Source organism: Polypterus senegalus, chromosome 12 (assembly GCF_016835505.1).
Source record: "Polypterus senegalus isolate Bchr_013 chromosome 12, ASM1683550v1, whole genome shotgun sequence".
NCBI lineage: Eukaryota > Metazoa > Chordata > Cladistia > Polypteriformes > Polypteridae > Polypterus > Polypterus senegalus.
In genome coordinates this window covers 153,979,221-153,993,197 of record NC_053165.1, presented here as the reverse complement: position 1 = coordinate 153,993,197, position 13,977 = coordinate 153,979,221, and the positions used below count along the sequence as shown (strand labels likewise).

Below are 13,977 nucleotides of genomic sequence, written 5' to 3'. Positions count from 1 at the left end.
AAAGCCGGGTATATGAAGCGCTGGTAACACAATAAACTACATATCCCATAATGCAGCGCTTCAGCCGCCTTGCGAACAAGTTATTGCGAAGCTAGCTCACACGATGCTGAAGAGAAAAGTTGATTCTGAAAATAGAGCCTTTAAAAACCGATGGGAGGCTGAGTATATGTTTACTGAACCCGTGTGTCTCATTTGTGGAGCTGATGTGGCTGTAATTACAGAATTTAATCTAAGACGGCACTATGAGATAAAACATCAGGGTAACCTGAATGCAATGCAGAAGATACAGAAAGCAGCATAATTAAATAAGAATCTGACACTTCAGCGGACGTTTTAACCCGTGCACAATCACAAAGTGATTTCAAGTGAAGCTGCTTTTATGGGAGACACAAATGCACCAAGTGCACCTTGCCCCACTTTCCCTGTTGCCAAGTAATGTTAAACCAAGTCGTCACTACGGTGTTCCCAAATCGCACTTTGCTGATAAACTGAGCGCACTGCGCACTGAGTTTGCACGGCGCTTTGGTGACTTTGAAGAACAAAAAAAGTCCGTCTACATGCGGCTCGAACCTTGTGCATGTTTGGTAGCACAAATCTGTGTGAGAAGCTCTTCTCAGTGATAAAGACTAACAAAACAGCACACAGGAGTCGCCTCACTGATGAGCACCTGCAATCCATCCTGAGAATCTCCACAACACAGAACCTCACACCAAACAGAAACGAACTTGTGGCCAAAAAAAGATGCCAGGCGTCCAGCTCTAAAATGACATATGAGCAAAGACAACTGAATGATTTGATTTGTTATTGCTGAAAGGAACACATTTTATTTATATTTCCAGGTTTTGTTATGCAGCATGTTCATATTTGAATTTGTATAATTTTGACAGGATATATTTTTATGGAGAGCAAAATCTTTTGGGATATTTAAAATCTAAGTTTATTTTTATATAAAATTACATAAGAGTAAAGAAATTTGAATGTTTGTTCTTTTAACGTTTACTTTATTTCTAACTTGTATAATTTAGACAGGATATATTTTTATGGAGAGCAAAATATTATAAGTTGTTTAAGGTTTGAGTTGATTTATTCAGAATAATATTCCTGTCTGTTTTTACCATTCCTACCAAAGATATTTCTGTCGACTAAATAAAAATTCCTTCTATTTAAAATTTAAATAGAACTTGAACAAATACGTTCATAATATCCACGCAGACTTGCACGTAAGAGCGGGAGTCATCCGTTTTAACAAATGCAGCGTATTGCACTGATACGAAATAGCTGTGTGTGTATATATGTAGATATGTATGTATATGTATATATGTTTATATATGTGTGTGTGTATGTATGTATATATATATATGTATTTGTGTGTATGTATGGATTTATGTGTGTGTGTAAATATATATATATATATATATATATATATGTATATATATATATATATATATATATATATATATATGACAACAACACTCATCACTCACAACAGTGACAAAACAATTACATTGACAATCAGGTTACGTTATTTTCAAAATGTTTCCTTTTCTTTTCATTGCTTCTTTAACACACTACTTCTCCGCTGCGAAGCGCGGGTATTTTGCTAGTTTAGACATAAAGCAGGAATCAGCACTGGGAGGGGTACCAGTCAATCTCAGGACATATTCATGCAAACCCCAACACTCAGACCACATCCACACTACTACATTTTCAATTAATAACACAAACATTTAGTCTCCATTTTCACCTTTTGTACACACAACCTCGGCATTTTCAACCCATGAAAATAGAAACATTTGAAAACAAATATATATCTGAAAATACTGGCTCGGCATTGAAGTGTGGATAAGTGAAAACAGAAAGTTTTGAAAATACAGACTCCAAATTGTGCGCTGATTGCGTTATGCTTAATTATGTGGCCTTTCCCTGATTGGATCCTACTCATTACATTTTCTCAGCCACTTTGCTCACCTTATCATGCATTATTCTCAATAACAATTCCTCCTCAACATCAGTTCAAGCAAAACAATATGTTTTTTTGTAATTTCTATTCACCATTTCTCTTCTCCATAAATGCAAGCTGAAAATGAATGTCTAGTGTACAGGCCACTTCCTCTTCCTGTTTCTGCCAATACGCACATTTGCATTTTCTGCCATTTAATTTTGGGCTGAGATACTTTCGTAAATGATCTAATAACGCTTTTGTAAGCTGAGATTGCTTTCACTTAAAAACTACATTTTTAAATGAAAATAGTAGTAGTGTAGACATTGCCTTCCACATACATGCACAATTCAGAGCCATCAGTTAACCTAATACACGTTTTTGGGATGTGAGAGAAAAAACCCACAGAGTCATGGAAAGTCGGTACAAATTCAATGCAGAAAATGACTGGAGTGAGATTTGAACTCATGGCCACTATGCTTCCACAGTACTACCATTACAAGTATATTTTAAATGGAATACCCTAACTGTAATTTCCAGTACTACTTCACAGAGGTCAAGATTTTTCAGTTTCTAAAGGCAGATACTTGCTGCCTTCTATTAGATAGATAGATAGTGTAAAGGACGAGCAGAGACAGTATGAAGTGTTGGGGTTTTCCGGCCCCGTATATTCTACACAAAAAAAAACAGGTCAAAATCATAAACTCAAAAGTTCATAACGCGACACCGACTCCTGGCGTCGCGGCCATTTTATTGGGGAGGAGCCGGAAGTGGAGGAATGTCGGGAAGGACCGCAAGGGAGGATGGGAAGGATGACGTCAGGGCAAGATGGCGGAGGAAGGGCGGAAGTATCGCACTGCGGTCATCCATGCCTATGGTGCAGGACGGTCTTTTTTCCTATGAGGAAGCAGAGGGAGAAAGTTAATACCCCACCATTCCCTGGCGGCGAGTGGTTTCCCAGGTGCTGTCGAATCAATCCGCGGCCTCCTACTCAGCGCGTGACACGATCCCCCCCTTAGCCCAGGACCGTCAGGTCGGGCGGACCTAACCGAGAGGTCGTGAATACGAGAGAGGGCATCGGCATTGGCCTGAAGGGTGCCCGCCGATAAGTGACAGTGAACTTATACGGCTGTAAGTCCAGGAACCACCTGGTGACCCGGATTCGACTCTTTGTGCAGGGACATCCACTGAAGTGCAGCGTGATCAGTCACCAGAGCGAACTCGCGACCCAGCAGGTAGTACCGGAGGTGGGTCACTGCCCACTTAATGGCCAAGGCCTCCCTCTCCACTGCCGCGTACGGTCTCCGGTCCATCAGTTTCCGCTAAGGTACATCACAGGGTGCTCGACACCATCGACGCTTTGGCTCAGCACGGCACCCAGGCCTGTGTCCGAAGCGTCGGTCTGGAGAATAAACGGGAGCCCAAAATCGGGCGTCCGTAACACAGGTGCCGACGTTAGGGCCTTCTTTAGGTCACTGAACGCGTGTTCTGCTTTGTCGGTCCACACCACGTATAGGGGAGCGCCCTTTTTTGTCAGGTCAGTCAAGGGTGCTGCTCTTTCGAAGCGGGAACAAACCGGCGGTAGTAACCCGCAAGCCCCAAGAAAGCCTGCACCTGTTTCTTGGTACTGGACGGGCCATTCTAAGATGTCTTTCACTTTGGAGCTCTGTGGCCGCACCTGTCCTTGTCCCACGAGGTAGCCTAAATATTTGGCCTCCTTTAATCCAAAAACACTTCCGGGGGTTTATGCGGAGGCCGGCTTTAGCCAGTGTTCGGAGGACAGCTGCGACCTGCAGTAGATGCTCCTCCCAGGTGCCGGAATAGATGACAACGTCATCCAGGTAGGCGGCGCTATAGGACTGGTGAGGCGTCAGCACTCTATCTACCAGACGTTGGAAGGTCGCCGGAGCCCCGTGCAGCCCAAATGGGAGGACCTTGTACTGCCAGTGCCCGCTAGGGGTGCTAAAGGCCGTTTTCTCCTTTGGATGCCGTTAAAGGAATTTGCCAATACCCTTTGTCATGTCAAGGGTAGTCAGATATCGAGCCGTACCCAGCCGCTCAAGGAGGTCGCCAATGCGGGGCATGGGGTAGGCCTCGAACTTGGAGTATCTGATTCAGACGCCTAAAGTCATTACAGAACCTCCAGGAGCCGCCTGGCTTGGAGACGAGGACAATAGGGCTGGACCAGGGACTATGGCTCTCTTCAATTATGTCCATGTCCAACATACGTTTCACCTCCAGTTCGACCTCTGCGCGTTTTGCCTCCGGGAGTCGGTAGGGCCTCTCCCGGACGATTACCCCGGGCTCCGTGACTATATCGTGCTCAATCAGCGGTCCGGCCGGGTGACTCGCTCACCACCTCGGGATGGCTCGGAGTGTTTGGGCTAACTCCTGCCGCTGCTTGGGGTCAGCTCTTCGCGAGGTTAAGGGCAGTTGTGCTTGTGAAAAGGGAGAGTGACCTACGGGGCTGGGAAGCTCCTCTCTATCTCTCAGGGCTTTAACAGGTTGATATGATAGATCCTCTCACTCGTTCGACGGTTGGGCTGTTTTACCAAATAGTCGACGAGTCCTTTTCTCTCCTTAACCTCGTAAGGCCCTTGCCAGTGAGCGAGCAGCTTCGAGTGGGAGGTCGGGACGAGCACCATAACTTCGGTCCCCGGGCGGAACTCCCTGAGGACGGAGTTGCGGTTGTAACACCGGGCCTGCGCTGCTTGCGCACGAGTCACGTGCTCTTTTAGGAGGGGCCTGATCTTTGTGAGTCGGTCGCGCAGTTGCGCTACGTACTCAAAATATTAGAGGAGGGAAGAGCCTCGGCCTCCCAGCCTCTTTTAGGATGTCGAGGATTCCCGGGTTGTCGCCCGTATAGTAATTCAAAAGGGAGAAGCCCGTAGAGGCCTGGGGTACCTCCCGTAGGCAAAAGCACGGCGGGAGGAGCTGGTCCCAGTTCCTGCCGTCGCTGACTACCTTGCGGAGCATCTGCTTAAGCGCCTGATTAAATCGCTCAACCAACCCGTCAGTTTGCGGGTGATAGACTGACGCTTTCAGGTGCTTTATCTGCAGTAATTTGGCCACCTCCTTGAACGTATCCGAAGTGAAGGGCGTACCCTGGTCCGTGAGGACCTCCTTGGGTATGCCCACGCGTGAAAACAAGTTAACCAGTTCCCGTGCGATGCTTTTAGTATTAGCGGAGCGCAGGGGAACCGCCTCTGGGTACCGGGTGGCATAGTCCACCATGACTAGGATATACTTGTGGCCACGGGTTGAGGGCTCCAGGGTCCCACCAAATCGACCCCTATCCTTTCAAAGGGGATGTCCACGAGGGAATAGGGACTAGAGGAGCACGGTCCCTCCTAGGAATCTGGCGGGTCTGGCACTCCGGACAGGATTGACAGAACCGCCGGACCTCCTCATTGATCCCAGGCCAGTAAAAGCGGAGCTTAATTCTCCAGTGTTTTTTCGGCCCCGAGGTGGGCGCCTAGGAGGTGAGCATGTGCCAACTCGCATATCTCCGCCGGAAGGTACGCGGAATTAGCAACAACTTCCGCACCTGCCCTCATGGGTAGCCACTCGGTACAACAGATCATTTCAAGGACAAAGAAGGGTTCCGCGTGTGGATCCGTCCGCTGTCGAGCTGTTAGGCAGAACAATCGCGTTCGGCAAAGCGCAGGGAGTCATCATTCCACTGCTCCCTCTTAAAGGAGGCCGGCGTGGACGAAATTGATGGTCCAGGCGCCGAGGGTCTTGGGGCCTGGGCCCGGGAGAGTTCCTGGCTAGTCCCTTCTCCGGCGGAATCTTCGGGTCAGGTCCGTAGCCACAGAAAGGTCCCCCGAGACACCAGCGCCCATAGGGGCTGCCCTTGTGCACGGCGTGGAGGCCGGGAGGTTGCCTTTTCCCCTCATGACAAGATCCAACGAGGCCCCGGGAGCGGCGGATGGCTTACCGCTGATTCTTTTCGACCAGTCTTGTCCCAGGATCACTGGGAAGGGGGGGTCAGGTAACACAGCGACCGCCATTTGGATTGGTTCCCCCTTCCAGGTAAGATAGCAGTGAGCGGAACGATATGACCTAGTCCCCCCATGTACACAGGTAACCAACAAATGTTGCTTTAACCACTGTTGCGGTAAGACAAGCGGCGAGCAACAATGGTAATGTTGCTGCCGGAATCAAACAAAGCCACCACGGTGTGCCCATTTAGCAACACCACTCCCGTGTGGACTCGCCAAGGGATGCGGCGGGGTACAATACCTCTCCGTTGATGTCCAGCTGCAGTCCATAGGCTCCGGGCGTGTGATGGGGCAGTTTGGCAGCAGGTGGCGTCTCGCCACACTTGAAACAGCGGCGGACCCGCCTCTCTTTGGCTCTGGCTGGCGCTTCTGCAGCGCGCCGAGGGGCTCGGGGTGGCCGCCCGTCCCTGCCGGTTCCCGCGAGCAGGCTTTTCTGACCCCCCAAGTCGGAGGACCGCCAACTGACGCTCCAGGGCGCCGAGGAGGCCCGACATGTTGTGATAGGCGTGCCCCCGGACCTGCTGGGCGAGGGAACTGGGCATTGCGTTGACCAGGCCTTCACAGGCCACCCGCTCGACGACCTTCCGCCCGCCGGGCTCTCTGGCCGTAGCCAGCGGCCCATCTTGCCCCAGAACTCAACGCCTGGGCGCGGCGGCTTTTCGGGTCAAAGACCCAGTTCCGCCATTCGGCCGCCTGCTGGCCCGGGCTAATGCCGTAGCGGGCCAATATTTCGGGCTTGAGGAGGTCGTAATTAGCGGCCTCCTCCTCAGGGAGGTCATAATAGGCCCGCAGCGCGGGTCCCTTTAGGTAAGGCGCCAAGATGGACGCCCACTGACCGCTGCCACTGCTCCGGGTGGCGTCCTCTCAAACATGCCCAGGTAGGCATCGACGTCCTCGGAAGGCCCCATCGGCACCATAGGAGGAGGCGGCTGCCTGGGCGGGTCTGGTCTCGCCCGTTGGGCTTCCACTAACCTGGCCTTCGTGGCCTCCAGCTCCCGGTTGGTAGCGGCTTGCGCTTGCTGCAGGGCCTGGAGCTGGGCGTTCATTCCCTGCAGCACGGTGTTCAGGTCCTGTCCCTCCGTCATTCCGGGATCTCCGTATCCTGCCGGCTACGCCACTTGTAAAGGACCGAGAGAGACAGTAGCAAGGTTGGGGTTTTCCGGCCCGTATATTGTACACACAAAAAACAGGTCAAAATCATAAACTCAAAAGTTCATAACGCGACACCGACTCCTGGCGTCGCGGCCATTTTATTGGGGAGGAGCCGGAAGTGGAGGAATGTCGGGAAGGACCGCAAGGGAGGATGGGAAGGATGACGTCAGGGCAAGATGGCGGAGGAAGGGCGGAAGTATCGCACTGCGGTCATCCATGCCTATGGTGCAGGACGGTCTTTTTGCCTATGAGGAAGCAGAGGGAGAAAGTTAATACCCCACCATTCCCTGGCGGCGAGTGGTTTCCCAGGTGCTGTCGAATCAATCCGCGGCCTCCTACTCGCGCGTGCGTGACAATAGATAGATAGATAGATAGATAGATAGATATGAAAGGCACTATATAACAAATAGATAGATAGATAGATAGATAGATAGATAGATAAAAACAACTATTTGCCCCCATGGGCAAAGTTATGAGCTAAGTGATGCTCTTTTAATTAAGACAGGACATTATCATGTATCACCTTAGACTCTCTATCCAGCTGCATTACCATCTGTTGCCGGCTCACAGTGAATTACCCATTTCTGGATGCTTATCTTCAAATAAAATTAGTAACTTTGAAAGAAATAAAATATTTGGCTTAACCCAGTCCTGGACTTTTTTTTTCCATTTAATTTTTCAGATCCATCTAAAGTATTTTAGATTAATCACTTTTAATTATATCAATGAAATGTGCTAGTTCATTTGACACTGGATAATGAAAATCTGTTTTTGCATCTGGCAGGACCATGGAAGGACTGCCAACATGTGCTGGAAGACGGGCAGACCACAAGTGGAATTTACCTAATCCGGCCACGCAATGTGAATCAGCTGTTGCAAGTATGGTGTGAGCAAAGCCATCAGAATGGAGGTTGGGCTGTCATTCAAAGGAGGCAAGATGGCTCTGTCAACTTCTTCAGGACCTGGGAGCACTACAAGGTGGGTATGCCATTTGAAATAAAATTAATTTGCACTGAAAATCAAACTGGCTTCTAATGAGAAGATCAGAATCAACACATTGTTTGAGGTGCCTAAGGCCCCTTAGAAATCTACCTACTCACTCCCAACTCACAAAGGAAAAATTTTGGTGGTTGATGGGCATTTGCTGCATTCGCAATTTATTTAATTTTTTTTATGTAATTTTGAAGATAATAGGTTTTTTTTTAACTTTCTCCATGAAAATTAAGCTATAAAATATCTGTGTGAACATGCACAATTAAGGTTAGAGTCTAAAGCCATTACAGTTGCATGGATAACAAGTCATGTTTTTGTATTTAATTTTCTTAAATCACCATTGTTCTGCTGGGAGTAGGATGCTGTTTTCATTCATGAAATAGTTGTAGGCTGAGATGTGTTTTGTAATAAATAACATGAAGTTATGTGTTTTAAAACATTCTTGTTTATCATGGCACTGGAGAGTGGCGACATGTTGCATGGTTGGACATGCAAGTAAGAAAGAATTTCTTTGTACATGTGACAGTACTGCCAATACTGCTACTATTTTTGCAATAACTAAATGCATGATCATCATAGAAATAAAGTGACATTGTTATGTCTTTCCATTTCCAAGTCTCCTTTATCAAATTCAGGACTATCATTTTGTTTATAAAATTGTTTCTATTATCATATTAGAAGAAAATATAAAAAGAAAGACAGTCACAAATATAATTATATGAATACAAACATATAGAAACATATATATATATATATTTGTATATATATATATTATATATTATATATATATATATATATATATATATTATATATATATATATAATATATATATATAATATATATATATATATATATATATATATATATATATATATATATATATATATATATACACATACCATGGGGAGTCAAGCTAAAGTTAGAAAATGGAATGAACCTTAATAAAACTGATAATGTCATTTCTCAATACCCTGCTTTCTTCACGTCATCATGTGCCTTGAATCGAGGACCACCCAAATGGTTTTATAGCCGCCCAAACAGGTAGAAATCACACTGTGGTGCCAAATCTGGCGAATAAGGAGGATGTGGCAATACCTGATACTTCAGTTTCTCCAGACAAGCCTCGGTGTTCTTAGCAGTGTGTGTGTCATTGTCTTGCAGCACAAGGACTCCTTGAGACAGCAGTCCCGCCACTTGGATCAAATAGCAGGCTTCATATTGGTCTCTAACGAGTCACAGTAACTTGCACTGGTGACTGTAATACCTCTCAGCTTGTAGTGTTTGACAATAACAAGTAGCTGTGAGGAAAAAACAAAACTTTTTATTCTGCTGGAATCCAGACTTCTCCAGGCAGGTGGTGCAAGTGCATTGAGAAGGATGGAGACTCCATTGAGAAATGATGCTATCGGTTTTGTTAAGGTTTGTTCCATTTTTTAATAAATCCCATTTTCTAACTTGAGCTTTACCCCCCCTTGTATATACAGTATATATAAAATGTATGTATTTAAATAATCAGCATATTTGGGCTCTTATAGTCCTTGCTGTTTAGGAAAGCTTATAGGGGTATTTCAGTTCTTGAAAGAGACTCTCTTAGGCAGAAGTGTTTTTCTACTGGTGAGGCCAATAAAATGAGCACTCTGCTCAAGCATAACGTGATGCCGTAACTTGAAAGAAATTGAAATGAAAGACTCCATTTAAAATATTATGATCATTAAACCTCCAAGAGTGTAACTTGCTTATTAAGGTGATATGCACAATGTATGTGTAACATCCTGCAGTCATTGAGAAGCGTTCTTCTTTATATTACAGTGTATTTCACTTTTTCCTATTTTGCAAATACACACACACAAACCAGTGCTTTTCTATGTCCTCAGAACAGATGAATCAAAGCTGATAAATTCCTCAGCTGTAATGACCAGGTAAAGCCTGAACAGAGTATTGCAGATCATTTTAGGTGTGTCTAGACAACAAACCTAGCATGGCAAACTTTCAGACTTCAATGTACCTCATTGTAACTACCTTCTCAATTTGTACAATCAAACTGTGCATACCTTTGCCTTCACAGCAAGGATTTGGAAACATTGATGGGGAGTACTGGCTGGGTTTGGACAGCATCCATTGGTTGACAACTCAGGATGACTACAGACTACTAGTCCTCTTGGAAGACTGGAACGGGCGACAGGTCTATGCTGAATATGACAGCTTTAGAGTGGAAAATGAGAGGGAACAGTACCGTCTGAGGCTGGGTCATTACCAGGGGACAGCAGGGGATTCACTTTCCTGGCACAACAACAAGGCCTTTACGACACTTGACCGGGATCATGATGCTTACACAGGTAAGAGAATAATCAGGAACATTACTAATGTCAGAATGCAAAGTGCTGGACAGCAGCTAACACCTTTAACCACTAACTTACCTAGTTCACAGTCACAGGGGGCTGGAGCTTAACCCAGCAGCACTAGGCACAAGATGGAAACTCAATGGTAATATATAGAGTTGTGCTTGAAAGTTTGTGAACCCTTTAGAATTTTCTATATTTCTGCATAAACATGACTTAAAACATCATCAGATTTTCACTCAAGTCCTAAAAGGATATAAAGAGAAACCAGTTAAACAAATGAGACAAAAATATTATACTTGGTCATTTATTTATTACTGAAAATGGTCGAATATTACATATTTGTGAGTGGCAAAAGTATGTGAACCTTTGCTTTCAGTATCTGGTGTGACCCCCCTTTACAGCAATAACTGCAACTAAATGTTTCTGGTAACTTTTGATCATTCCTGCACACCGGCTTGGAGGAATTTTAGCCGATGTTTGTGGGTTTCCTCACATGAACTGCTCACTTCAGGTCCTTCCACAACATTTCAATTGGATTAAGGTCAGGACTTTGACTTGGCCGTTCTAAAACATTCACTTTATTCTTCTTTAACCATTCTTTGGTAGAACGACTTGTGTGCTTAGGGTCGTTGTCTTGCTGCATGACCCACCTTCTCTTGAGATCCAGTTCATGGACAGACGTCCTGACATTTTCCTTTAGAATTCTCTCATATAATTCAGAATTCTTTGTTCCATCAATGAAGGCAAGCCGTCCTGGCCCAGATGCAGCAACACAGGCCCACACCATGACACTACCACCACCATGTTTCACAGATGGGATAAGGTTCTTATGCTGGAATGCAGTGTTTTCCTTTCTCCAAACATAACGCTTTTCATTTAAACCAAAAAGTTCTATTATGATCTCATCCGTCCACAACACATTCTTCCAATAGCCTTCTGGTTTGTCCACGTGATCTTTAGCAAACTGCAGACGAGCAGCAATGTTTTTTTTTGAAGAGCAGTGACTTTCTCCTTGCAGCCCTGCCATACACACCACTGTTGTTCAGTGTTGTCCTGATGGTGGACTCATGAACATGAACATTAGCCAATGTGAGCGAGGCCTTCAGTTGCTTAGAAGTTACCCTGGGGTCCTTTGTGACCTCACCGACTATTACATGCCTTGCTCTTGGAGTGATCTTTATTGGTCGACCACTCCTGGGGAGGGTAACAATGGTCTTGAATTTTCTCCATTTGTACACAATCTGTCTGACTGTGGATTGGTGGAGTCCAAACTCTTTAGAGATGGTTTGGTAACCTTTTCCAGCCTGATGAGTATCAACACTCTTTTTGTGAGGTCCTCAGAAATCTCCTTTGTTCGTGCCATGATACACTTCAACAGACATGTGTTGTGAAGAGCAGACTTTGATAGATCCTGTTCTTTAAATAACACAGGGTGCCCACTCACACCTGATTGGCATCCCATTGATTGACAACACCGGACTCGAATTTCACCTTCAAACTAACCGCTAATCCTAGAGGGTCACATACTTCTGCCATTCACAAATCTGTAATATTCGATCGTTTTCCTTAATAAATAAATGACCAAGTATAATATTTTTGTCTCATTTGTTTAACTGGTCTCTCTTTATCTACTTTTAGGACTTGAGTGAAAATCTGCTGATGTTTTAGGTCATATTTATGCAGAAATATAGAAAATTCTAAAGGGTTCACAAACTTTCAAGCACAACTGTATATGCATTGATGAAAACTGTGAATGAAACTGAACAAACTTTATGTGAGCTGCTATAACCTTTTGAATAATAAAATAACATTTCAAGTCAAACACAGTACAGTTAAAGAATTAAAAAATGTGTGTTTGGTAAATGGGCAGCACAGAGATCCAGTGGTTCGTGAGTGTGATTGCACGCATGAGTGTACCATGGACTTGTTCCAACCTTGTGCCTGATGCTTCTGAGAAAGGCTCTGGCCACTGCAATCTTAGACTGATAATGGATGTATTTATAATAATCTTTTCAAAATTACTGTACTTTAACAAAACATGTGTTTTATAGAAAGAGCGGTTAAAAGTTAAAAATAAAACTAGAAGTCACACCAGTTACCTTTAGTGCTCATGGAAGGCACAATGACCTATAATCAAATGTTACTGCTTACACCTCTATATTTAAGTAGGCAAATGGGTGCTTATAAGTTTGTATTGTTATAGAAAATGCTTTGCAATCCGTTAATGATAATGCTTAATGTCAAAGGCACTAAAAATGAAGTGCTTTGTAAAGACATCTGTGACATAACAGAGATAAGACAGGACCCGAGACCAGTGTGGCAGTAACACTATATTATGTGGGCCACCATTTCTCCCTACATGAAATTGTTTATCCATCCATTTTCTTACCTGCTTAGGCAAGGTTACAGGGACACAGAGATAGACTATTTCCTATAAACTGCAAGACTTATCCGTTAAATATTAAACATTTAAAATGAAGGACTGTATGTACATCATCATTATTAAATAAAATTCATATTTTAAACATTTATTTGCTTCCTTATCCACAACAAAATGGTGTCTAAAGTCATGCTAATCTCATTTCATGTTTAATCCTTTTTCTCTTCTGCTACTGCAGGTAACTGTGCCCACTTTCAGAAAGGAGGCTGGTGGTATCACACGTGTGCCCATTCCAATCTGAACGGTGTTTGGTACAAGGGTGGACACTACCGTAGCCGCTACCAAGATGGAGTCTACTGGGCTGAATTTCGCGGAGGCTCTTACTCCTTAAGAAAGGTGACAATGATGATAAGGCGTGCCTAACAACATATTATATCCCGAATAAATGACATAATGCCACTTCTACCATCCAAATGTACTGCAGTATTACGGACAAGAATCAATCCACATTCTTTGCCAGAAAGCTGCTCTATGCCAGTTTTGTAATTATCTCATTGTATGTATGTATGTATGTAATGTATGTAATATTAATTATTGCATGATTAACAGATGTGAAATAACAAGTCGTGCTCAAGTTATTTTTTTTTCCTGTTATAATGAATCATTTAAAGATGCACTTACAGTTGGCTGCTTGTCCATTCTACATTCCTGTTATCAGCCCCAACCACGTCCTCTTCAACGCCTTTGCTACTAAGCAATTTTGACGCCCAAGTAACCCCGACACCTTCTACCTTATCAGAATGTGCATCTCTCTGGGCAGTTCAAGGTACGTGAGCGTAGAAAGAATCCACAGGGTCCAAAAATGTTTCAAATGTACCGCCACCTTTTATTTCAATAATAATAAAAGAATTTCAACAACTTAACTGGTTTTCATGAGTATTCAAATGCTGAAATGACACCTTAAAGCTACCCATTCTTTTGGTTATTTTCTGTTTTACTTGTGTCGTATGTCTGATTAAACACTTCCTTAGTAAAGTCAAACGAGAACTGGAAGAATTTTATATGCATTATAAAGGAAAGATGTAAAATACATGCTGTAAAAAATAAAAACAGTGCATTGATTGACTTATTAAAAAAAAACGTATGGTCCACATGTAGACTGTATGT

General features: G+C 44.3%; 1 protein-coding gene across 2 annotated transcripts in view; it reads left to right on the top strand.

Annotated features, from left to right (window-relative positions):
- The window catches only part of angptl6 (angiopoietin-like 6), a 37,667-nt gene extending 23,944 nt beyond the window's left edge, over window positions 1–13,723 (top strand). For both annotated transcript variants that reach the window (XM_039770358.1, XM_039770360.1), the window contains exons 4-6: window positions 7,880–8,073; window positions 10,154–10,424; window positions 13,049–13,723. In XM_039770358.1, the coding sequence (XP_039626292.1) occupies window positions 7,880–8,073; window positions 10,154–10,424; window positions 13,049–13,233 (650 nt within the window). In that variant the 3' untranslated portion in view covers window positions 13,234–13,723. The remainder of the gene's footprint in view (window positions 1–7,879; window positions 8,074–10,153; window positions 10,425–13,048) is intronic.
- The last annotated feature ends 254 nt before the right edge of the window (window positions 13,724–13,977 follow it).